The sequence below is a fragment of the Phascolarctos cinereus genome, unplaced genomic scaffold (assembly GCF_003287225.1).
Source record: "Phascolarctos cinereus isolate Bilbo 61053 unplaced genomic scaffold, phaCin_HiC Scaffold_3;HRSCAF=262, whole genome shotgun sequence".
Taxonomy (NCBI): domain Eukaryota; kingdom Metazoa; phylum Chordata; class Mammalia; order Diprotodontia; family Phascolarctidae; genus Phascolarctos; species Phascolarctos cinereus.
The window spans coordinates 110,905,814-110,933,426 of record NW_027555736.1 but is presented as its reverse complement, the minus strand read 5'-3'; the positions used below and the strand labels follow the sequence as shown (position 1 = coordinate 110,933,426).

Sequence of the window (27,613 nt, the reverse complement as noted above, 5' to 3'; positions counted from 1 at the left end):
TGGCTCTTAATAATGCTGAATTCATAATCTTAAGCCCTACTAGACTCATCTTGGAAAAGGCCACATTACAAAACATAACAATACAAGACAGAATCAAACCTCTTCACTTGTCCTCTGACACCTTCCAAGAACCACTGTTGATGGGGAGGGCACAGATGGGATCATGGGGTTGTGAGTGGCTACAATGACCAGCGATTTTGTCGCCATCATCCTCCCACATCATGGCCCCTGCAGTAGAAGCAGCTTCTACCCCAGGAAGTCTAGGCTATTCTAGGCCAGGCCTAACACAATCCAGACCAGTGACTTAGTTTCATGATTAGAATGAAATGAGATACTCATAGACATCTACTAGTTAATAAAATGAGGTTTACTTAGCCAAAGCAGGGAATAGATATCCAGTAGGAATAGAGTACCAATTCAGTTATAACAACAACAACAATAATAATAATAACTAAAATTTATATAAGTACTTTAACAGTTTGCAGAGTGCCTTATAAATATTATCTCATTTGAGCCTTACAACAACCCTAGATATAGGTGCCATCATTATCCCCATTTCTAGGTGGTAATATTGAGGGTAGACAGAGGTTAAGTGACTTGCCTGAAGTCACATAGCTACTAAGTGTCTCAGGCTAGATTTGAACTCAGTTTTTCTTGACACAAAATTCAAAGTTCTATGTACTCTACCACCCAGCAGCTTACTTACTTCTTTGCTGGTCAGAAGCAGGTATCAGACTCCTGACTCCACAAGGGCTGGCTTTTGTAGCCATGTCAATAGTTCAAGCCTCAGCCCTGTGGACCAATTAAGTCTCAAGGATGAATTTAAATCTCATCTCTGACACTTATTAGCTGTGTAAACATGGGTAAATCACTTTCAATCCTTAGTTTCCTTTATTTGTAAAATGGGAATAATATTTACAGTTACCTACTTCACACAGCTGTTGTGAGGTTCCAATGAAATTACGTAGGTAGGTAAGAGTATTTTACAAAATTTAAAGTGCCATTTAAATGTCAGTTATTATTTCATCTCAATTTCATATCTTCCCTAGTGCTCTGCACATGGTAGGTGATGTAGTGTATTGTAAAACTTTTTTAAAAAATTAATTTATTTTAAACTTAAATACTAAGACAAATATACAATAAGAAAAGAAAACAATTAATTATAAACTTAAATACTAAATAAGAAAAGAAAAAAATACATCAGCATATGCATAGCAGAATGTAAGAGAGGATTCAAAATATGCAGCAATAAATTTCAATTTCAAGAAAGGCTATATAATAAATACTATATATATTGTGTTCAGAGCTGTCCATCTTTGCTTTCTTGTATGTTTTCTTTTGTTCTTTGCTATGCATTTTTTACATTATTCTTTTCCCCCTTTCTCCCCCCTCCCCTAAGAAGGCTACAATTAAGCATACACACACACACACACACACACACACACACACACCCACATACCCATATATAGATACATATATGTACACATATACACACAAAGATATATATACATACATATACTTAGATACCTATAATCATACTCATATACAGACAGATATATTCAGATACTTCTATGTAAGACTTACTTATTTGTCCTCTTATTTCTCTGAGGGTGGATAATCTTTTCCTTCATAAGTCTGAGTTTTTCCATAATTTGTATTGTAAGACTTGGGGATTACTAACCTTTTGTGAGTGGCAGCCTCTAGTTCAAAAATGTTAAAGTCCCAGTATTCTTCATTTTCCATGGCCTGTGCTATCCGTGGTGGGATATCATTGAGGGAGATAGGAGAAATAAAATTGCTTGGAACCTGATGAAGTTCTGCAAATGGATATATTTTAGGAGAGAAAGAAAATTAGAAGTCTGTATTTTTTGAAATGTTTCTTAATACAGCATTTGCTTTATGGAACCAAAATGACTCCTTTATTTCTGAAATTAAAAAAAAAAACAATGCCTTTGATATACTGGTGAACTTCTAGGAAATAAAAATTAGGAAAAAAATCATTTAGGAATTTTTATTTGAGCAAGCCATTTTTCAAAGCCATGTGTGCCAAGGCACCTACAACTAAACAAACAAACAAACAAACAAATAAATAAAACCACTTACGTTTTGATGAAAAAATGTATTCATTCCCCGACAACCTTCGTAAACCATCCTGTTAAAAATGGGGCAAAATGAAAAAAAAAGAAAAACAAAGCTGTTAGAAACATTCTTTTTGACATCACACAACCAGGCTGTTCTGATTACCCCCAATCACTTCTCAGGGGGTAAGGAAGAAGTGGCTTACTCACTCAGTCAGCAGCTGGTAACTGTGGCTCCAGTGTGTACTAGTTTAGTAATGGGCTAGTCACTGGGGGGCATACAATAGAGATGGAAGACTCAGTCCCTGACCTGGAAGAGTTTAAGAGCTACTTGAAAGGACAGGATGTGTGCCAAAAAAGATTTGAGAACAATGTAAAACAGGGCATGGTCTAGCATTGTATTATGGTCTATGGACAGACAATAAGCAGAAGCCCAGGGGGAGTCAGGAAGGGGAAAGAGCCATGTGTGCATTGGAGTAGTCAAGGTTGACTTCATGGTAAGACTTAAAGAATGATAAGGCTTTAGAAAGGTTTAGAGCAAGGGGTAGGGCATTCTAGGAATGGGGATAGGCCTGAGTGAAGATGTAGAAATATCCATTCGGATAGAGTGTGAGATGAGATAGTAAGTACCATAACATTTATACAGATCTTTAAAGTTTGCAAAGCAAATGTAATCTTATTTGAGTCTTAAAATGATCCAGTGAGTGTATGATTATAGTTATTGCTATCCTCATTTTACCCAAAATCAAACTGAGGCTGAGAGGTTAAAGGATTTGTGCCTACTCATAAAGATAGTGTTTGAGGTGAGATGGGAACCCTGGTCTACCTGACTTGAAATCTAGCCCTCTAAATATTGTGCCATGTTGATTCTCAGGAAAAAAACTTAGCCTGAAGAGAATGAAAGGTATGAGTTGGGATGTGATAGGAGCTAAAGTTGGACAGGGCTAAGCCAGTTTGTAGAAGGTCTTAAATGTCATAGAATTTAACCTTGATTCTTCTGATTTCATTACTTCCAAAGATCTGTGGTTGCAATGATACAGGTATTCCCTCTCTCCATGCAAAACACAATGTCTCTCCAGCTTGTGATTACTGATCTAGAAAGGAACCTCAGGGGTCATCTAGTCCAACCTCCCCTCCCCCCCCTTTTTTTTTACAGATAGGGAAACCAATACCCAGAGAAGTTAAATGACTTGCCTGGGTCACACAAGTTGTAAGGAGCTGAACCCAGGTCTTATGACCCCAGACCTAGTGGCTTTTCTGCTATACCATGAAATTTCCTGAATTGCTATGGGCAACATATTGCATCACCTGTTGGCCAACTTCTCCTGATGCATATCACTGAATCTGGATAGGCTAATCCTTGGATGGCAGGTACACAGTTCATATGTGATCCCCAAATTAAGGCCTTTCTAGACTTGTTGGACCAGCTACAGCCCATGTTCCAATGACATAGCCATTAAGGGTCATCTTCAAGCCATTATAAAGTTTTTAAGTAGACAGTCAATAAAAAGTCACTGTAAGGTCTTGAGTGTGAGTGTGATGATGAAAGGACTATTAATCTGACAGTGATAAGAGGAATCATAAGACTAGAGGTAGACTTGGAGGTTTTTTACAGTCATTCAGGTAAGAAGCAATGAGGTCCTGGACTAAAGTGTTAGCAATGGTGATAGAGATAAGGGGGAAAAAACCTGAGAGACATTTCAAAGAAGGATCAACATGCCTTATACCTATAAGGTTTATGGCTTTAAAAGACAAAGGAATAGCAGAAGTGAAGGATGGAAATGTGGTATAGTAGAAAGAAATGCTGGATTTGAAGTCAAAGGACCTGAGTTCAAATCCAGGATCATCTACTTACTACCTATGTGCGCTGGGCAAGTCAACCTCATTTTTCTCATCTGGAAAATAAGATATGTGACTGCTAAGGTTCAATCAGATCCAAAACTGTGATCCCCTGACTAGAGTATTTATAGTTTGAGAGATTAGCAATACCAATGACGGGCATAGTGAAGTTTGAGGGGAGGGACCAGGGAGAGCAGCAGAGACAGGCCAGAATGGGGCCAGAGAAAGGCCACCAGCGTAGGAGACAGGAGACCTGGGTTCTAGTGTTCTGCTGCAATATTCTTCATTTCTTATCGCTTTTTGTTTTGTTTTGTTTTTTTTGGCTAGGCAATGGGGTTAAGTGACTTGCCCAGGGTCACCCAGCTAGTAAGTGTTATGTATCTGAGGTTGGATTTGAACTCAGGTCCTCCTGAATCCAGGGCCTGTGCCTTATTGCTTTTTTAAATAACATTTTTAACCTTTTGTCCTCTCCTCAAATTCTCAAACCTACTTTAGGCTTTTCCTCAACAGGTGACATCCCTCCTACTTTACTAAATAGAATGGAAGGCAGGGCGGGGTGGTAGAAAAGGGTTCAGAACTGTGATTTCAGTAAGGTAGTGAATTCTCAAGGTAGATTAGACTATAACCATCCTCTAAGGGTAGCTAGGTGGCAGAGTGGATAGAGCACTGGACTTGGAGTCAGGAAGACTCATCTTCCTGAGTTCAAATCTGGCTTCAGACATTGGCTGCGTGACTCTGGGCAAGTCACTTAACCCTGTTTGCCTTGGTTTCATCATCTGTAAAATGAGCTGGAAAAGGAAATAGTAAACCACTTCAGTTCTTTACCACAAAATCTCCAAATGGAGTCACAAAGAGTTGGAAATGACAGAACAGCAGCATTACCTTCTAAGGCTCCCCACAGATCTAAAGTCCTTCTTTTCATCATTTGCTATCCATAAGGCTCTCACTTATTTCTAAATGGTCAACTTGGGAAAATCCAATTCAGCTTTTTGTGAGGAATGAGCCTTCTTTCTTAAAGTAACACTGCCATCTCTAGGCAGGTGAATAAATGACCATTGGAGCCATTTTTAGATTGGTTGTATTTTTGCACCTGTAAGGATAAACAGGATTTTAAAACTCCCAGGTGAGTCTCCTGAACTCAGTGCCTTTAGTTTGTATTTCATGATCTCTATGTACTGCCAGTTGGGACACTTCCGGAAATGGTGAGTGAGGCTGTTCTCTTACTGGAAGGCATCTCTTCAACTTCACTGGCTCTTTCCTGTACATATCTGACACCTTTTTAGCATTGAATACAGCATGCTGAGTACATTGGATGCTTGGTAATTGTAGCTTACTAACTTACTTACAGATCAACCAGTCTTGTGGAAAAATCCAACAGTTCTAGTTGAACTTAGCAAATCTGTTTTAATTACACAACTAAATGATTCTCAGGCGATAATAACAATAACAGCTTACAACTGAATAGCACTTGACAGTTTACAAAGCACTTTTATATCTATTATCTCTCTTAATCCTCACAATGACCCTGTGTGGTAGGTAGAACAAGTATTATTATCCTCCCTATTCTATGACTTTAGGATAATAAGAGCATCTGACTCACAGGGTTGTTGTGAGAATCAAATGAGATAATATATGCAAAACACTTTGCAAACTTTAAAGACCTACATAAATGTTAATCATTATTTGAAAATTCCAGATATCAAATAATTTCCCACTGATATTTTTATTCTTTCAATGTCAAGACGCCATTTCATATATCTAACTTGAAGTACATAATAACCAAAGTCCAAAATTTTATTTGTTGGCACTTGTTTTGCAAATGTGTTCTTTTTATATAATATTAATTTTCATTGATTTTCATTCTCTGATACTTTAGTCAGTCATGTGACATGTATTAAGCACATACTACGTGCCAGGCACTATACTATTACCATGGTAGTGTAGGGCCTTGAGTTCATGCCATAAGAAGATCACCTGAAGGAAATAGGGATATTTAGACTAGAGAGGAGGTAAAACACCTGACCCATGTGGACAATGGCCTTGAATCAGATTATAATGTAATTAGAGACTATTTAATAAAATAAATAAAGATATGATAAAACACAGATAATATCACATTTTAAAACTAAGTCACCATATGGTCTGCAGGGATCCTTATGAACAGATTAGCATCTTTGGGTTTTTATTTGAGTTTGACCCACTAGCCTGGAGAAGGCTTGGAGGAGGTAGGGAGGAAACCACAGCTGTCTTGCAGCATTTGAAGGGCTATCCTCACGAACGATGGATTAGACTTGTTTGATATGATTCCAGGGGACAGAATTAGGAGCAATGGGTGGACGTTTCAGAAAGACAAACTTAAGCTTGGTTTGAGGAAAAGCTTTCTAACAGCTGAGATCGTTCCTTGGGGGAATGGGCTGCCTTGGGAGATTCTGGTTTTTTCCTCACTGGAGGTCTTCAAGCAAAAGCCAGATAACTCCTTGTCAGGCATGTCATAGAGGAAATGGGGAAGGAATTAGATATGCACTGAGGTCTCTTCCAACTCTGTGACTGTATGATTTTAAAAAGTCTCTCTTTGTAGCCATTACTGTAGCTATCTTACTACAGGCTCCAAGTGGCTACAGAAAGCTACTAAGGTCCATTCAAGGGTGGATACGCCTCCTGGATTTTTCTGGGAAAGAAAAAGGTTCATCCTTTCAAGTGGCAAGTTGGAGGAGGAAGGGAGAAAAAAAGAACAAAGTAAAAAGTGCACAGTAGAAAAAAAAACTTACAAGGAAGCAAAGAAAAGATGGACAGCTCTCAACACAACATGCAGTATTTTTCATACAGGCTTTCTTGAAATGAGAACTAATTGCTACATATTTTGAGTCCTCTTATGTCCTGCTATGCACATGACATGCTTTCCCCCCCTTTTTTCTTTTGTATTTAAGTTTTAATATTTAAGTTTATGATTTTTTTTCTTTATTCTGTATTTGAGTTCTGGTGTTTGAGTCTAAAACAAAAAAAGTTTCAGTAAAAAAAAAGAAAATGGTGCATCTGTGAATTTACATGGGATTATTCATATATTAATTAATTAGTATAATTAATCACACAATAATTATATGTTAATATAATTAATTATACAGAATGTTTACATATTAACATGTCAATTAATATATATTGTTTCTGTGTTAATGGGGTTACATTATATATACTTCGAGCATTTATGAGAGTATCCTCGAGAAGAAGGACTACATTCAATCGCTAGAGGGCTATAGGTACCAAAATTGAGGGTATCCTGAAATGTGGTGACAAGATGATCAATGTGGCACAGTGGAAAGATCACTGGATTTAGAGCCAGAGAGCCTGTGTTCAAATCCTAGCTCAACTTCTGTCTGATCTTGGGCAAATTGCTTCATTCTTCAGGTACTCAATTTTGTTATTTGTACACTGAGAGGGTTAGAGAAGGTCTAACCTTTTTTTTTGGGGCCACAGTCCTCTTTGGGCAGTCTGCTGGAGCCTGTGGAGCTTTTTCGGAATAATGTTTTAAATGCATAAAATAAAATACAAATTACAAAGGAGACCAATTACCCTGAGATACAATTATCAAAACTAAAAAAACAAAACAAACCCACAAAGTCTAGACTAGCTAATCTGTAAATGCCTTTCTAAATGTTGCTATGAGCCTCTGAACAGAAACTGTAACCCACTGGACAAGAAACGGTGTATTGTAAGTGTCTACCTGGCTTCCTGCTTTCTCCTTTAGTGATCAGAACTGGGGCCACTGAAGTAACCCCCTGTTCTTAGCAGGGCCTCAAACTGGGGGCCGAGGCAAGGGAATATCCTGGAACAATACCTTGTTCTAGGAACATTGTGTCAGTCACTGAAGGTACTTCTCTGACCCTTGTACCAGGGTCCATACATGATTTTGCTACTTAGTAGTTACGTGATCTTAGCCAAAACAGCAAACCTGTTTTTTCATCTGTAAAATGGGGACAATAATCCTTAAACTATGTACCCAAAGGGGTTGTTGCAAGAATCAAATAAGATAATGCATATAAAAGCCATCTCAATTTTCCTATCTATAAAATGGGTATACATTCAGTATCTACCTCATCAAGTTATTGTGATAATCAAATGAGATAATGGCTATAAGTTTCTTATATTATAAACGGTAGTGAGCTATGTAAATGTGTGCTATTATTGTTGCAGTTATAGGTGGGTAGCTGCTGACATGGTGTCATAAGAAGGCGGACATGAAAAGGTCTATTTGCCCACGGTAGGAATGATTCCTTTGGGTTAAAACACTATCTCAAGGAAGCTGCTCTAATGTAACTATGTTTTTATAGGAGAGAAAACTTGTGAACCCATTAGTATCTATTAGCACCTCAGCAGAGAGTGAGATCTTAAAGAGAGGTGTCAACAGGCCATGTTTTCTCCGGGGAAGGTAGAACCAAGTCTTTAAAGAACACAGCAGGGGAATCAGGAGACCTGATTTCTAGTCATAGAATCAGAGCTCTGGAGCTAGAAGGGACCTCAGAAGCCATCTACCTAGTTCTATCCCTTCATTTTACAGATGAAGAGACTGAAGCCCAAAGAAGCAGCTAGGGGGGCATAGCAGAATTCTCAGCTTGGAGTCAGGAAGATCCAAGTTCAAATACTGCCTCAAACATTTACTTCATAGTGTGAGCTTGAGCAAATCACTTAACTTTTTTCAACCCTCAGTTTCCTCCTCTATAAAATGGGGATAATAATAGCACCTACCTCCCAGGGTTGTTGTAAGGATCAAATGAGATAGCACATAAAGAAAGCACTTTGCAAACCTTAATGCACTATATAAGTGTTAACAATGATGATGATGGTGGTGGTGGTGGTGGTGGTGGTGGTGGTGGTAGTGGTGGTGTGATTTGCCCAAGGTTACACAGGCAGTGAGTGGCAGAGCCAGGATTCAAATCTTGGTCTTCTGATCTCAGTCTCCTACCCCCAAATCATTTTGTTTTGCTTTGATGTAGAAATGCAACCAAAATACAACAGTGCTGGATGTCTCTAATAATTAAATGCTGTGGCTGGAGAGTTCAGATTGTTATGGCTCCATGTCTAGGAGTTCAAGGCTCTTCATAGTGAAAGGATGGCTTCCTTCAAGTCCATGACCATGGGCAACACTTCTACCCAGTCCCAGTTATCTGTACTGCAGATGAGTGAGTGCAAAATTGTCCCATCTGGAAACCCAACCACAAGCACACCCAACAGAGAAACACTATATCTCTCCCAGTGTTGTTGTGAGGAGAAGTTGGATAGGAAAGGGCTCTATAACCTTAAGGCATCATAGAAATGGAAGCTATATTATTGAAGCTGTTATCACAATGAGGTGATTAAGCAGTCTTCTAAAGCTTGATGAATTTTTTCAACCATACCAACACACAACCACCATCTGTTAAAGCATATGGGAGTCACAATAGGCACTGGAAGAGGGAGAAACCCCACTGACAAAAGCAGTGATTCTGGAGCTAGAGCAGTGTTGGCCCAATGGGAAGAGCATTGGCATTGGAGTCAAAGGAACTGTCTTCGAATCCTGCCTCTTATGCCCATTACCTATGTGACTTTGGGCAAGTAAATGCATTTCCTTAGGTCTCAGTTTCCTCACCTGAAAAATGGGAGGGCCTCTGAGGTCCCTTCTAGTTCTAGATTTATGATTCCAAGATAAAGAGAACTGTACAGTCACATCTTTATTTGTGAGGAGGATGGTTGTGCATGTACATACACACACTTTGTCTAAAATTTCATTAGAGAAAGAAATAATATAAGAAGCATGAAAATACCAGAATCTCTAATCAAGGATGTCAGATAAATGGGGTTAAAGTATAAATTCATTAAACATGTTAAAGTAAGATCCCAAATTGTGAAATTATGAGAGCACAACAGCTTTTCCAAACCTTTACATCCCTCTTCAAAACTCCCATGGCTACTAACCCTTCTTCTCCTCTCTCGGCTGAGACCCATGCTTCATGTTTCACTGAAAAAAATGGGATTCTTTGCAAAGAGTTTCCTTTTCTCCCTCATCTCACATCACTCAGACGCCTTCTGCCACTATCTCCTCCTTTACTGCTAGCTCCCTTTTTTGCGATCAGCACAAGTGATCCCTTTCCACTTGTTCTTCTCTGACAAATTATCCTCTCTATTATCCCTACTCTCTCACTCATCTTCTATCTCTTTCTGTCTACTGGCTGCTCCCCTACTGCTTACAAACACACTCATGTCTCCTCCATCTTCAAAAATTCCTGATGATTTGTCTGTAGCTGCTACCTGTCATCATGTATCTCTCCTCCCTTTCATGGGTAAACTCCTTGAAAAGGCCATCTACAATCCATGCTTCCACTTCTTTTCCTCTCACTCTCTTCTTAAATCTCTGAAATCTGGCTGCCAGACTCATCATTCAATTGAAACTGTTCTCTCCAAAGTTACTAGTGAGTTCTCAATTGCTAATCTAATGGTCTTTTCTTAGTCCTTATCCCTTCTGATCTCTCTGTAGCCTTTGATGCTACAGATCACCCTCTTCTCCTTGATATTCTCTTCTCCCTAGGTTTTTGTGATACTGCTCTATTCTGGTTCTCCTACATGTCTGATTGCTCCTTCTCAGACTCCTTTGATGAATATTCTTCCAGGTAACATGGATATCCTCCAAGGCTCTGTTCAAGGCCCTGTTCCCTCTATGTTATTTATCTTGGTGACCTTATTAGTTCCCATGATTCAATTATAATCTTTATGCAAATGATTTTCCAATCTATTTATCCAGTTTTAACCTCTCTGTTGAATTCTAGTCTTATATTCACAACTGCCTTTTGGACATCTTGAACTAGATGTCCTATAGACAACTTAAACTCAACACGTCCACAACTGAAATTATCTTTCCCCTTAAACTCTCCCTTCTCTTGAACATTTTCCCAGTCACCCAGGCTCCCAACCACTCAACCTGAATGTCATCCTCAACTCCTCTCTCTCATTCCCACCCATATCCAATTAATTAGCTAACAAATCCTGTCATTTCTATTTTTTGTAACATCTCTCACACACACACACCCTCTTCTTTCCTCTTACATTGCCACACCCTGATGCAGACTCTCATGACTTTACACCTGGACTACTGAAATAGGCTGTTGGTTGATCCCCCTGTCTCAAGTTTTTCCACACTCCAGTCTATCCTCCTTTCTGTTGTCAAACTGGTCTTCCTAAAGCACAGATCTGACTATGTCACCCCACCATCCAATAAACTTATCACCTCCAGGAACAAATATAAAATACTGTTTTGCTTTTAAAACTCTTTATAACTTGGCCCCTTCCTAACTTTTCAGTCTTCTTATGTTTTACTATCTTCTACAAATCCAAGGCGATCCAGTGACCCTGGCTTCTTTGCTGTTCTTCGCACAAAACACTTGTCTCCCAACTCCAGGCATTTTTTGTGAGCTCTTTCTCATTGCTGGAACACTTTCTCTACTCATCTGTACTTCCTGGTTCCCATGACTTCCTTCAAGTCTCAGATAAAGTCACAAGCTCTGATAGGAACCTTTCCCAGTCTTTCTTAATCTTAGTGCTTTCCCTCTGATATTATCTCCAATTTATCCTGTAGTTTCTTCACAAACAACACATGGTTTGCAAGTTGTCTCCCCCATTAGATTTTGAGCTCCTTTAGAACAGGGACTTTTTTTTGCCTTTCTTTGTAGCCCCAGCACTTGGCACAGTGCCTGGCATAAATTAGGTGCTTAATAAATGCTTGTTGACTTAGAGTCAGAGGGAAAGGTTAAGGGAGTTGGATAAGGCAGTAAGGAAGGTAGACCTATTCTGTGTTTAGAGAAAGAAGGGAGGGGAATGGGCAAGGGGAGAGTGTAGAAGAAGAGAGTCTGCTGGTATACCACTGTATACCACTGTGAGGAAATATGCAGGTCTTCAAAGATGCAGGTGAAGACAACCATCCACTGCCCCCAACTCCAGGGAATAGACTTATAAGAGCATCTCTTATAGGAGCATCTCTCCTCTCATCTATACCTATACAGCTTGTCTTCTCAAGGGGAAAGGGGACTGAGGGGACATATAAATCACTGGTCATTTTTCTTCTATATCCTACTCCTGCTTCTCATCCTAAAAGACCTAAATCAAGTTCATCTTTAGAGTTGGCCTTGGGTATCGCTGTAATATAATGTGCTACCTCCCTGTCTTGTCCTTCCTCCCAGAAGCCCTTCAAATCTTATTTGACCTGCTTTGCCAGTGGGGGGGGGGCTGGGCCTGAAACTACTTTCCTGGGGGGTAAAGCTTTTAATCCCATAACTAGAGATAAAGTGCTTTAAGAGCAGATGCTGGGCTGAGGCATCTCATTGAAATTTCACTCTGATATTGTCTGAAGTTAATCACTTAATCAATCAACAAATATAAATGGTGGCACCATCATAATTGATATTTATGTGACATTCTAAAGTTAACACTCTTTCTACCCATGATCTCATTTAATCCTCACCTCACCTTGTGAGGTGGCTTCTGCAGGTATTATACAGATAAGGAAAGCTAGGTTCAGATGGTGGGGGTGGGGGGGGATGAAGGATTTCTTCAAGGTTACCCAGCTAGTCAGTGCTAGTGGCAGATATGAACCCAGGTCTTCCTGAGTCCCATCTACCAATTGATTTACCATGCATATTGGCTCTTTTCCTGCTTTAATCGATGCGGGGGGGGGGGGGAGGTGTCACAGAACAGCAGGGTATTGGGTTACTGATGCTAGTGGAGGAGCTCCACCCAGGAATGAGGGAAAGGAACAGAAAACAGAGGTTAGGAAGGAGGGAGACAGACTGAGGACTTTCCAGCCCTGTTTACGGTGCTCAGACATTTGGTGGCTACAGAAGCTGCGTGCTCTATGGCCACAGATACATATAATACCGCTATACGATGCTTTACAATATTGCTTCCTAGGACTGATAAGGAAGTGTTTTAAACATGGCCAACTTTGTTTAAAGTAACTTAATTCCCAGAGAATTCATAAAGGAAGATACCAATGTAGTCTTATTTATAGTTACATGGTTATCCATGCCCTTTGAAATTCTGACTGATCCTGCTAATAATGTAATGCAATAATAATATAATGATATAATTAGATCTGTCCTGAAGGAGCCTGTCAAAAGGGATGCTATATTCCAGGCACATTTCATCACCTTCCTCTCTTTATTACCACCCTCCACCTCCCAAGGTATGAGCTATATGCAAGGAAGAGGAGGAGTGGCATTATTTGGCTTAATGCGGCATTAAAAAATAATAGTGACAAGTAGTTCATTCAAATGGGGGAGCTTAAATTAGTTTTTCTATGGCTTAACTAAATTAATCAATATTTCTGACTTTTTTAGTCTAAAAAAAAAGTGTGATTGAAAACCCAGTATGTTTAATACCTGTATTCTCCCAGTATTTCTATATTCCTGTGAATCACTGAACATTATAGTCTCCAAAGAATCATGGTTGTAGATGAAACCAAAGGCCAGAGGAGAGATGCATGGCTGGTGAGAGCAGGCTGCAACACATCACGAGTGACGTGCCCCCCTTATGTTCAGCGTCAGCTGAACTCCTAGACAAAGCTGTTTACGTTTGTTGCTGTGACTCCCTCACCTCCCACTCACTTCTCTTTCCTTTGCAATCTGACTTCTGACCCCAGCACTTGACTGAAACTGCTCTCTCCAAGGACACCACTAGTCCAACGGCCTCTTCTTCGGTCCTTATCCTTCTTGACCTCTCTGCAGTATTTGATGCTGTGGACCTTCTCCTCCTCCTGGGATTTTTGTGATACTGCCCTCTCCTGGCTCTCATTCTGCCTGTCTCACAAATCATCTAAACTCTATGTGCCTTAGTTCCATCATCTGTAAAATGAGTGTGTTGGTCTAGATGGCCTCGAAGGTCCCTTCCAGCTCTAAACCTATGATCCTATGATTCTATCTCTCCAGACCCAATTCACATCACTTCTTCTCACTCCTATATTCCAGCCCAAACTGGCCTCCCAGCTGTTACTATACACGATATCCTATCTCTTGCCTCCCTAACCTTGTATTGGCTATTCATCACACCCAGAATACAATAATAATAAAAGCAATCATCATAGTAATAGTAATATTAACATTCCCATTTTCCACCAGGCTATACCCCTTTGGACTTCTCTACCATATAACCTCTTCATCCTAGAAGATCACCCCTGTCCTGGAGCTCACACTTCCTCAGTACCGTCTGCTCCTGGGGCCCCTGCCTCTGATTAGAGGGGTCCTCCCAGAACCTCCATTTAAGGAGGGTGCCCGGGCCAGCCACCTCTTATCTATGTGCATGTTTGGTTTTTTTTTTCCTCCAGAAGACTGTAAATTCCTTAAGGGTATGGACTATTTTCTTTTCACCTTTGCACCCCTAGAACAGTACCTGACACATAGTAATAGATGCTTAATAAATGTTTATTGAATGAATGAACAAATGATTTGCCCTAGAGAGTGGTGTCTCTAGGGATGTGTGTGATCAGAAAAGGAGGTGGACCAGTCATATAACCAGAGCAAAGCATACCAGATGGATAGCCCAGGTGCTGTAGTGAAACCTGTGGAATACAGATAGTCTTCCAGGCTAATGGATTCTCTGAGACCTTTTTTGGTCCCTGATCTATTTGTTAGATCTTTGTTATACCCAATAGGCATTTTTAAAAGGACTGGTGGTATATATATATATATATATATATATATATATAATGTATATGTACATATATATATATATATATATATATATATGTATATGTACAGTAGATCCATTTCAGTTGCTGAGAGAGTGAAAACAACCAGGCCAACCTTTTCTTGATTGGGTTATTTTAGTCATCTTAATTATAATGATTAAATGAGACTATCTACAGGGCAGTCCTGTCTAATGCCCAGCAGCTGCACTGTAACCAGTAGAGCAGTAGTGTGGCATAGTAGGTATAATGTTGGACATAGAAGACTGGTGTTTGAATCCAACCAACCTTTAAAGAATTGTATAAGCCTCATCTATTATTACCAACTGGGAGGCTTTATGCCAATTAACCCAATGCTTAGATGGTCCTTTATTTTGTATGATTTGAATGGTGTCAGGAATCTCTGCAATCCAAAAAGTCTCTTCTCTTTATCTTCAACAGTGTCAGAAATTCTACTATTAGAGATTTTTTATTTTTAGTTACATTATTTCCTCTGAAAGTATCCTTTTCCTAGGTAGGGGTACTATATTGAGGGATTTTAAGTCATTCACATCTTAGTATGTATAATTTATTACTTATTTTCTTTCCTGATAGCTAGCTGAAATCAAGACCATGAAGGAATGGGGGGATAGCCAGTGAAAAAGGTGTGGGGTTGGGTTATGAAATGCTGTGTATAACAAGGAGGCCAGTGTTCTTGGATTAGAGAGTACATGAAAGGGGGTGAAGAGTTAAAAGACTAGAAAATTAGAAGGTGCCAGGTCATAAAGGGCTTTAAAAGGCAAACAAAATTTTATATTTGATCCTGGAGATAACAAGGAGCCACTGGAATTTACTGGATGACATGTCAGACCTTCTTTAAGAAAATCACTTGGACAGATTAGTGAAGGATGGGCTAGAGTGAAGAGAGCCATGAGACAAAGGGACCAACTAGCAGGTGATTGCAGTAGTCCAGGTGAGAAGTGTTGAGGGCCTGTACTGAGGTAGCCACCATTTGAGTACAGAGAAAGGGTTGTTATATGAGAGAGGTAAAAATGACAAGACTTGGCAACAGATTGGCTAGAGGTCCTTGGACCTCACATAGCACTCTGTTTTTCACCTCCAATGTGCCCTTATCATGTATTGCAGTTATCTGTGTGTGTGTGTATGTCTATTCCTTGATTAGACTGAAAGCTCCATGAGGGCAGAGACTGTGTCTTATTCTAAACTTGATTATCTCTCCCAGCTCCCAGTACACTGTTTTGCACACAAGTGCTTTCATAAATGGCTGTTGAATCGAGTTGAGAGGGTGTCAAAGACAAATTATTGCCCTCTGTTTAGGGCTAGCCTTAGTTCTATTGACCAGGTCCTGATGGTACTTGGCAACTCAAGGTCCTGGTGCTGAACAAGGTTCCTTGACATACTCACTGGAAATTATCTTCACAAATTCACTGAGTCTTTGGGTACTCAGATAAAAGGAGTGGGCAGTTCTAGTTTCTGAAAGCATAAAGTACAGCAAAAATGTAAAAGTGAACCCCCCACTATTATCTTTGTTACTTACAGACATGAGGCCACCAACAAGATCGCTGGCATGGGGATCATCATCCTTAGTTCCAAGTTGTGGAGAATATAACTCAGTGGTTCTTAGGATCTCCAGCACACGGTCTAAAGCTTCTGCCACAGGCATCGGACTGCTTTCTTGTGCAGCATTAATGATATTTATCACCTATATTAAAACAGTGCATTATTTGTAGACTGAGTAAATCACAGAATTTCAAAGTTGGAAGGGAACTCAGTGGCCAATTTCTCCAACTCATATGTGAAAAAGAATCCCTACTACAACATATTCATCCAATAAATGGTCATCCACGCTTGGCTTGAAGATCTCCTGTGGAGGAAGCCCACTATTTCTCTAGCCTGCCCATTCCAATTTTGGATAGCTCTAATTGTTAGGAAAATTTTCCCTCAAATCAAGTCTAAATTTACCTCCTTGAAATTTCCAGTCACTGCTCCTAGTTCTGTTCTTTGGGAACTAAAAGAACCAGACTAATTCCATCCACATGATAGCCTTTTAATTACTTGAAGACAGTTATCATGTTCTGCCCCTCCCTGCCACTTCCAATTCTTCTCATTTCTAAGCTAAGCATCCCTAGGTCTTTATATGGGATAGATTTAGGAAGCTTTACTATTTTGATTGCCCTCCAACTTATGAATGTCCTCTCTAAAAGATGGTGCTCAGAACTGAACCCAATCCTCCAGATGTGGACTGACCAGGGTAGAAGACAGCAGGACTATCACCTCCTGATTCCTGGAAACTATATCTATCTAAATGCAGCCCAAGATCTCATTAGCCATTTTGGCTGCTTTATAACCCTATTTCATATTGAACTTGGAGTCCATGAAAATTCCAGATATTTTTCATTTAAACTATCTTCTAGCTATGTGGCATTGATTTCTTGAACCAAAGTTTCAGACTTTACATTTATGCCCAATCAATTTCATTTTATTAGATTCAGCTCAATTTTCTAGTGAAACTACAGGTAACCTAAGTGAGGTCAATTCTATAGGGTCAGGCTAATGATAGCACTCATTGCTGACTTACATAAGACTCCCCCCATCCCTATGGGATACAGTTCCTTGTACAGTGAACTAATTTAGAATTTAAAAAAACCCACCACCAACAAGAACAGACCACAGAAATTCTGGTTCATGCAGTTCAGTTCAATGGAGAAAGGAAGTAAAGCATCTACCTTGGTGATGGGTGCTTCGATAGTCATTGAATGTATCCTTGCCATGGAAGAGTGCCGTCTCTGTGAACTTCCTGTGATTAAAATAAAATGAGGATTACTGATAATGTAAACATTGTGCTATATAGCCTATGTTTCACATCAAGTCATCTCAATCTTAGAATTACGGAGTTGGAAAGAAACCTAGACATTAACTAAGGGATATTGGAAATGATCAGCCATTTCTTTTTATAGATAGAGAAATGGGGGCCAGCAAAAGTGATTTGTCCCAGGTCACAAAATCAATATTCTTTTGACTCCACCATGCTACCTCTCCCAGGGATCCTGATTCCTTGTTTTCCAGGGATGTGCCTAAATCTCTTCTGGCATAGAAAGTCACACTGAGATTTGTCCTAACGATTTGGCACCGACTCAAAAGTATTAACAGAGAAATGGCTTAAGGAAAACTTTTCATTGCCCTAAGTAATGGTACCCATCTTTAAGACATAAACCATTTCCCTACAACCTCAATGACAAAATCAGGTTCATTTACTGCTCAGTCTATTAAATCTTGCTCTGCTCTAACAGTCTTGATCAACCTCTTTGGTATGACTAGTTCTGTTTCTTCTGTTGTATTAGCAAGAATCACACCTTCCCATGCACTGATACTATAGCAGAGAGGAAAGCAAAAGGCTCTTTCTTGTGCTTAAGCCCTGCATCACCAACTGCCTGCTGGAGAGCTGGATATCCTCTAGGTATCTCAATTTCAACATGTCCAGAACAGACATACCCCTTGCTAATGAGTACCTCCTCCAACTTCCCTTATAGTTAAAATACAAGGGCCCCGCCATTCTTTCTATTATCCAGGTTTATAAACCTTGAAGTCATCCTTTAGTCTTCCTTTCCTCTCACTTCCAATATCCAAATAATTGCCAAGCCCTGTCAATTCTCCATCTACAACATCTCTTGCCTCTTATCCCCTTCTTCACTTAGATGACCACCACCTTAATTTAGTCCTTCATCACATCCTGCCTGGATATTGCAAAGGCCTCCAGATTGTTTTTCCTGATTCTCATCTCTCCTTTCTCTGATCCATCTTCCACTTAAGTGCTGGAATAATGTTTCTCAAACATCTAACCATGTCATCTCCCAATTCAAGAATATTTCATGGTTCCCCATGGCCTGTAAGATAAGACGCAAAGGCGTCACTTTGACATTTAAAGCTATGGACAAGCTGGCTTCAGCCTATCCTTCTAGCCTTATTTTCCTTTGAATGGTCTATAATCCAGCCAAATTGGCATATTTGCTGTTCTCAAACTTAGCATTTCATCTCCCATCTCAATTTCTTGGTATAGGTTGTCCTCCCTGACTGAAGGAATGCACTCACTACCTCCTCGACACTGCTTAGAATTCATAGCTTCCTTCAGAGCTCTGCTCTGGTACTAGCTTCTACATGAGGTCTTTCCTTACCCTAATTGTTAATGCTGTCTCCCTCCTTAAATGATCTCTTACTTATTTATATACATGTCTTTTACCTGCAATAGAATTTAAATTCTTTGCAGTTAGGCCTATTTTTCACTTTCTATTTGTCTCCTTAGCCTCTGGCCTGGTACCTTGTAGACAGGAAGCACTTAATAAATGTTGAACTGCTGGATTATTTAGTCCATATGCCCCTCACATGCCTTATTTCACATGAAGAAACTGAGGCCTGTTGAGGTTAAGTGGAGTCAGAAAGACAGTAAATAGTAGAGCCCAAATTTAGACCCACGTTCTCTGATTTTAAATCCCATGCTTTCCCTACTAAGCCAGATCAGCCCAGCAACCTAAGTTGAAATATTAGAGTTACTTCTTCTTTTTCCCCACCACAACTCTAGGTATTCAGAATTGTCTCCTAATTCTAGAGCAAAAGTAAAAACACCCCAAGATTGAATGCTACACAGGCCTTTTATTCCCTCTATGTAACAAGAATAAGTAATATGATCTACTGTTAACTGGACAATACCTGATTTCCCGGCTCAATTTTTCTTTTTCTTTTTTGTTTTTGGTGATGCAATCGGGGTTAAGTGACTTGCCCAAAGTCATACAGCTAATACAGGTCAAGTGTTTGGTCTGAACTCATGTCCTCCTGACTTCAGGGCCAGTGCTCTATCCACTGCGCCACCTACCTGCCCCTGATCCTGGTTCAATTTTTTAAAGCATGATGTCCCATCATTTTGGATAATTAAGACTAAACATTATATAAGGAAGCAAAAGCTTTCAGAATCTGAGATGTGAAGAACTTATAATTTTTTTTTGTCATTGTTAATTATTAAGATATGGCTCCTTATTTGGGATAGGAATAAGGGGGAAAATCCCTATTCATGTTCCACATACAGTTGGTACACTGTTAAGTAAAGGCAGCAACAATCTTATTGAAGCACAGATTGCTTGGCCTGGAAAGGACTTCATAAAAAACCCTCTCATTTGACAGAAAAGGAACCTCAAGCCAAAGTGAGGAAGCAACTTGTCCAAAGTCACACAACCAGTAAATGGCAAATGGGGGATCAGAATGTAGGTAGTCTGATTCTGCTTTTGGTCCTGTGTCCACTTCTCCTGGCTACCCTGGGTGTCTATGATCCACCTGCCCAAATGAAGGCTGTGGACATATTTTTTTCCCTTTGAGGTAGTGCCTAGTATAATGTTGGTTCTTTAGCTTATGGCCTTTCCCCTCTAGCTGCCAAGGAGCCAGAACGTTTCAAGACAACTATATGTATGTACTTCCTGGCTCTGCCTTTGTTTCCATACCAACTAGGATGATTTTGATCACATGGACAGTAAATATGACCCCCAAAAATGGCAACAGGCCATTCCGAGCCATCTAGTCAACTCTACTGTGTTGTCGTTATTGGGTTATACTTGGAGTAGGGTTATTCCACTGTATATTTTCCAGTGTTCTGTCCACCCTAGGCCTTAAATGATATCTTGCTAATAATAAGTCTTTCTTAATAAAAAATAGTTGCTGATTCAAACTGAGACAATGAGTATTGCCAGAAAATTTATTTAAACAAATTGGGGGGGAGGGGGAGGAACTAGACTCGTGATTTCATTGGTATTGGGAACTCCTCACAAGGAAACTTGACCAATAAAGATCAGTAACAGCTTTGCAACTCACAGTATTGTAGTTGCTGGGACACTGAAAGGTTAAGGGATTTGCCTAGGATTACACAGTATGTCAGGGCAGGACTTGAACCCAGATCTAAGGCCTCTACTGTATCCACTACCTACACTGTCACTGATATAATTAAACCAGGTCAATTTAAATCAAGAGTTCTATGAAAATAATTTCATCTTAGTTTGTCTTAAATGGTACAAAATGGTATGAATCAATACACAGAATGGAGAAGGAGGTAGAGAAGATATAAGAATGCCATGCATTTTACTATAAGAAATACACAGAGAAGTTTGGAAAAGGCAAATTCCTAAACGTCTTTGAAAGAGATCATTTTTGAAAGTGCAATGGAGAATAAAAGAAAATAACTCCAACTTTTAAAATATGTACAAATGAAAGAGGGCAGGCCAAGATTTTGTAATATGGAAATGACAGTTATCCCTGTTGTCCTATTTGTCACATACCATCACTTCCTCGGGAGGTGGTTGATCTGACATCTAATGAACCTTTCCTCCTATCTTTGTGTCTGCAACACTGATTATCTGTGGAAACAATGTTGTTGTTGTTTTTTTTTAAAAAAATCTCTTAGCAGAATAATAGCAAACCACCCCAGTCTAAAACTTTCAGAAAATAAGTTATAATTCAATGTGGGATAAGAGTACAACAGCTTCCGTAGTGTTCTAGCTTCATGAAGGCCAATAATGTTCACTTCTAAGAACAAGACCCAGTTGAACTGCAAGGAAGACAGCCATGTCAGAATTTCCATTATAAAGTGGTGAGGAATGTTAGCCAATTAGAACTCTCCTTGGCTGAACATTCCACACCTTGTTAAAAAAAATCCACACAGAAAGGGTTCCTTGTATGGAGTTTCTGGATCATATACTTGCAGAGTTCCTAGAAATCTGTAAAGAAATAATCTAAAATGGACATTGCGAGTGGGAGGAGGGGAAGAAATGCACATTGAAAAAGATTTCCCCTTTTAACCCTTAAATGAAACCTAAAGTGAAAGAGTAGAAAAAAAATTGATTTCCCCTCCTAAATTTTCTCCATTTTCTACAGAATATAAATGTTTTAAAGAATCTTGGGGTTGGAAAATGAGCTCTTTCAATAGGGGATATCCATACACCCTATACACTCATACATGGGCTTTGGGTATATTCCAAATGTGTTGGCTTTCCCTGAAAACCAGTTCCATCTCTAGCCCTCCCTGTCTCTGTCTATGGCACCACCATCTTTTTTTTTGTCTCTTTCAGGCTCAAAACCTTTGAGTTGTCTTTGATTGTTATCTCCTCATAGCCAAACAGTCCTCATGTCTTTTCCTCCTTCTCTCCCAATATCTCTTCTGTCTTTATATTTCTGTTCCAACCTGTCACCACCCCAGCTCAGGCCCACTGGGTCTCATTGCTATATTACTCTGATAGCCTCCTAATTGTTTTCCCTGCCTTCTCTACCATCTTGTATACCACTCCCTGAGTAAATTTCCCAAATATTCCCCCTCCCCCAGGTAACTTAATTCCCTTGGTTTTAACAATGAAAACAAAACAAAACAAAATTCCCTATCATTCCCTAATGCCTGCAGTATGAAATTCAACCTCAGCTTGACATGAAAAGCCTTCCACAATCTGGCCCCAGCCTAACTTTTTGGCCTTCTCTCACACCACTCTCCTACACAGACCTGTTGTAGCCCTATTCATGGTCAAGCCTCAACACCCCCCCCCAAAAAAAAATCCTTGTATTTTCCCACATTTCCACTTTTAATTGCTACCCATCTGAAGTGCCTTCACTTCCTCCTATCATTTCCTATGGAATTTCCATCCATCCTTTAAGATCTGCCTATTCTATAAAGTCTTCCTGACCACTTCAGCCTGGTGCTCTAACCCTTCTTTTGGCACCTATGCTAATTACTGCCTGACCCATTGATTTGTTAATCAGTCATGTACTGATTTTTTGCACAGTTATATTAAAATGTTTACAAAACACAGCACTAGTTTTTGTTTGGATCCAGAGCTGAAATTTCTTTGGGTATGGAATTCCTGATAGAGCTATGTCCCTTGCTCAATGCAAAATTAATAATAATAGAAACCAGCATTTACATAGTGCTTTACAGTTTGCCAAGTGTATTAATATATGCTATCTCATTTAATTCTCACAACAATCTTGTAAGGTAGGTGATATTGTTATCCCCATTTTATAGATGAGGAAACTGAGTCTAGGAAAAATTAAATTACTTTCCCAGGATCACATAGCTATAAGTGTCCAAGGCAGACATTTTAACTTAGATCTTACTGACTCCCAGTCCAGCACTCTATTCACTGTCCTACCTAGCCCTCTCTAGGTCTGTAGATGGTCTACAATTTACAATCTTAGAGAACTGACTAGGGATAAGGGGCTAAATGACTTGTTTAGTATAACTCAGCTAGCATGTGTTATAAGAAGGAGTTGAACTCAGGGCTTCCTGAATCTAAGACTGGTCCCTCTATCTACTATAGCATGTTCCTTCATAGGTCCTGACCCAAACAACATTTTTTTTTTAGGCAATTGGGGTTAAGTGACTTGCCCAGGGTCACACAGCTAATGAGTGTCAAGTGTTTGGTCTAAGGCTGGATTTGAGTTCAGGGCCTCCTGACTTCAGGGCCGGTGCTCTATCCACTGCGCCACCTAGCTGCCCCCAAACAACATTATTTAACTCCTCAAAGTTTTACTCTGATGACACATTGAGGTTTAGGTTCACACAGACTATGATGGTAGAACATAAGCTTCTGGTAAGTTCTACCAGACAGGAGAAACTTCAAGTGTTGGCCTAGTGATGGATTTGATTTATGTCTATTGTCCAATGACCAGTCTAGTTAAATTTGGAGAGTCTTATTAGACTTCTGGTCATTAGATGATGAATTATTTTGGCTGAAGCATCTCATGAAGATGGTATACCAAGGTCTAGAGGAACTGTAATCTTTATAGATGGAGGTAGTACCATTCCACCTATAATTATGGATCCTTGAAATAACTAATGCTATTTAACTTTCCCACGTGAAATTCTAAAGACCCAAAGTGAAAGGATTTAAATGAGGAGGAGAAATGGGATTTGTCCAGAGAATGATGTGGATACACAGGGAACTCACCGACTAACTTATATTTTAAAAGGAAATATATAGAAGTTGGAAGCAAGTCTAAGTGATACAGAAAGAATAGGAGTGTGAGAATGTCCTGTAAAAACAGTGACAGCAATTACAAAACTCAGAATGAACTGAGGCTGGCAAGGGAAGCGGAAGACAACATAAAAGGTTGTTGTTTTGGTTTTGTTTCTTTGTTTTTTAGTTTTATGGGAGTAGTATCGAAGAAGAAATAGGACCTTGGCTTGGTGTGGATAGGACAGAGATAACTGTTAACAGAAGGCAGCAAAGCTCTTCAGTTTTTACTTTGTTTCTGACTCTTCTGCAAAGGAGAATGACATTAATATTAGAAATGATTGAAGAAAAATGACTCACAGGGAGTTTAGACCAGAGCATATGAGAGCATTTGGCTGCTCTTGAAAAATGTAAATCACCTGGTCCAGATGGACTACATCTGTGGGTTCTGCAAGAACTGACAGGACAGGTATGATTGCTGAACTACTCTCAGTGATACTTAAAGTATCATGGGAAAGAGGAAAGCTACCACAAAAGACTGAAGAAGGGCAAGAGTTCCAATTTTCAAAGAAGAGAAGACAACAGAGTCTGCAAACTACGGGCCAGTAAGCTTCACTTCCATTGTGGGAAAACTGGTCTCTTGAAAGAGATTCAGACCCTTTTGATCAATCAACATTTATCAAGTACCTACTATAAGATAGGTACAGTTTTAGGAATACTAAGCCCAAAATGGAACAGTTTCTACACTCAAGAAACTTGCATTCTCTTAGGGAAACAATATGGACACATATAAGTATATATTAAATATATACGAAGTAAACATGAAATAAATACTGAGTAATTTTGGGAAGGTCTTGGGGGAGATAAACAGAAAAAGCCTCATGTAGGAAATGGTGTCAGAACTGATCTTTACATAGTGAAATAGACTGGATTGGCTAGATACAGATAGATGAATAATAAATAGATGGGTGATAAATAAATAGTTGATAGATGATATGGATAGACAGATGAGAGATAATTAATAGATTAACAGGTGATAGACAAATGATAGAGAAATATATTAGATTGGCTAGATATACAGATAAATGATAGGCAGAGATAATAGGGAGTAGAAAGATTGATGATAGATAACAGACATACGTGACAGATACATGATAGATGCTAAATGATAAACAGATAATGGATGATAGATAGATGATGAACAAATGATAGATGATATGTGGTAGACAGATGATAGAAGGTAGACAGATAGATGATAGACAAATGATAGACAATAGACAGGTAAATACATGATAGCTAATAAATAGATGATAGATAAGTAGACAGATTGATAGACGATAGACAGATAGATGATATGGAGAGATAGATGAAAGGCAGATTATTAATAGAAAAATAGGTGACAGATAAATAAAAGTGAAACAGATTGGCTAGATATATAGATAAACGATAGACAGATGATAGACAGTAGGCAGATTGATGATAGATAACTGACACAGATGATAGATACATGATCAAGAGATAGATGATAAATGATAGACAGATAGATAATAGATGATAGACATATGAGCAAATGATAGATGACACAGCTAGATAGATGGTAGACAGATAGATGATAGGTAGACAGACAGATAGATGACAGACAAATGATAGATAATAGGTAAATAAGTGGTAGGTGATAGAGCATTTATTAAGTACTCATTATGTTCCAGGCACAGTACTAAACACTGGGAATAAAATATGAGCTAAAAGGAAGACAATACTGAAAAGGGAGCTGAAAAGAGAGGCTGGGGGAGGTTGTGGACAGGGAAGATGCCCATGTCAGAGTCAGGAGTGGAGCTAGGAGAGAAGTGAGCATGGCTGGCCTGGGTGCTCTCTCAAATGGGGCTCTCGAGGAAACTAGGGGTTCCAAGAGTAAAGATGAGAAGTCAGTACATTACTGGCATGAAGGATGTCCTGTTTGAAAGCATGAAGGAGAATAGTAAGAAGATCAATTTGGTTGATTCATAGACTGTGTTAAGTGGACTGTCATACAATAATCTTGGTAAGGTAGGTTAGAGCCAGATTGTGATGGGTTGAAATGCCAAACAGGGTTTACACTTTATCCTAAAGGTAATAGTGGGTCACTGGCATTTATCGAACAGCAGATTGACAGAGTCAGACTCTGTGCTTTAGGAATATCCATCTGGCAGCTATATAAAAGGTGGACTTGAGTGTGCAGGGACCAATAAGGAGACTACTGTAATAGTCCAGGGGGGAGGGGATGACCTATCCTGTAGTCTCATCTCTTCATTTTATAGATGAGAAGCCTAGAGAGGTAAGATCATTTGTCTGAAAGATGAGCCTTAAGTTAGGCCTCATAGGAAGCTTAAGTTCAAGGCCAGGAAACGGTCTGAGAAAAAATACAAAAGGTGAGGATGAGCAGAGTGTGTTCAATCCTCAGAAAGCTAGTCTGATTAGGGCAGAGGCTAAGAACCTCTGTACCATGACCTGTTAAGAAAGGACATCTCTTCTAAACAACAGGTGTGCAAGGCGTCAACCTAGAGTCCAAGAAGCCCAGCAAGGGTCATGCTTTAAAGTAGTGTGCCTCTGGCATCCATAGCTTCACAAAACACATCTAACATCTAATATCATGAAATGATGTTGGGAGGGGGGAATGTTTTGCTGGAATTATGCTACAAGTGAGTCAAAGGCTGAATGCCATTAGGACACAGTAAAGTTTGGGTAAAATGTGTTAAAGAACATTATTGTGGAAGTGTTAATCAGGAAAGCCTTTTGCCTATTGACCCTATAGTGTTCTAACAAATAAAGATTTACTAAATATCATCAAATAATTTCTTTATTTGAGTTAATCAATTCAACTGTTCACAGTTCAAGAGGGACTCTCTCTCTGTGTGTGTGTCTCTCTCTCTCTAGTCATTGCCACACCTTGGAATCCTGTCTCAATTCAAGACCTTTTTTGATTCTCCCAGTTGTTAGTTCTAGCCCCAGGCTCTAATTGCTTTATTGGGTATTTACTTACCTGTGTATCTATGGTTTCCAGCCAATAAAATTGTAAGCTCTTTGAAAGGAGGAACTTTGTTTTCGTCTTTGTATCCCCTATACCTGGCACAGTGCCTGATACACAGGTACCTTCCAAATATTTCTTAAACTAGAATTGAATATAGGAAAAAAACCTTATATTGCTAAATAATACAAAAATCAGCAAACTCATGTGTGGTTGGTTTTCTGTCAAGTCTTAAAGTAAACAGGCCAGCCAGGCATAGAAATATCACTTTATTGTTAATTAAAAGTTATTTCTCCTCCAGGATATTATGAAATCCCTTCAGTGTCTAGGGGTCTTTTAAAGTCTGTTCTGCATAAATGTAACAAGTTTAGAAATTGCACAAGAGAAGTAGCAAAAATAGTATTATCAGACAAAGGAATGACCAGAAAAAGAAAGGGGCTTGTCACATGGAGATAACTGAGGCACAGCTCAAGTGCTCCACTGGCATCTGAAAAATCCCAAGAAACCTAGAGGTAGGGACCCTCAGCATAGTGGTGGGTTGTGATCTATATTGCTAAAAAGTATGATTATTGATAATAATAGTTCACATTTATATACCATTGTAAAGTCGGCAAAAAGCTTTACATACATTTTCTAGTTTGACCCTTACACTATCATTATCCACATTTAACCAATGAGGAAAATTGCTCTGAGAGAGGTGAGTTTACTAGGCTATAATCACATCACTACCCATGCTGATGAGACACAAACTTTGATAAAACTAACAGAAGAAGGAAAATGTGACATCCTACCTGTTTGAGATTCAGCCTGAACACGTTCGCACGTTTTTTCTACCTATAAGTGAATACTCAGAGACATTAGTTCATGTTTCTTAATTACTCATTCATATTATTTTTGCTGGAATTGATATTGGGTAACAGCCTTCTTTTTTACTGACCTTATTGATGTCATTGCACACTCTACTAATGGACACATAGTGTCTAATCTTTCTGCAAGCAAAAAAAAAAGCATTATTTTC

General features: G+C 39.2%; 1 protein-coding gene across 4 annotated transcripts in view; it reads right to left on the bottom strand.

The window, feature by feature from the left end:
• PDE8A (phosphodiesterase 8A) overlaps positions 1-27,613 on the bottom strand; it is a 261,479-nt gene that overhangs the window by 37,399 nt on the left and 196,467 nt on the right. For 3 of the 4 annotated variants that reach the window (XM_020966427.2, XM_078151108.1, XM_020966422.2), the window contains 7 exons: positions 27,533-27,584; positions 27,387-27,429; positions 20,931-21,008; positions 17,343-17,413; positions 16,154-16,318; positions 2,104-2,152; positions 1,682-1,817 (listed from right to left, as the gene is read on the bottom strand). In XM_020966427.2, coding sequence (XP_020822086.1) covers positions 1,682-1,817; positions 2,104-2,152; positions 16,154-16,318; positions 17,343-17,413; positions 20,931-21,008; positions 27,387-27,429; positions 27,533-27,584 — 594 coding nt within the window. The remainder of the gene's footprint in view (positions 1-1,681; positions 1,818-2,103; positions 2,153-16,153; positions 16,319-17,342; positions 17,414-20,930; positions 21,009-27,386; positions 27,430-27,532; positions 27,585-27,613) is intronic. The other variant, XM_020966433.2, reaches the window with a different exon arrangement.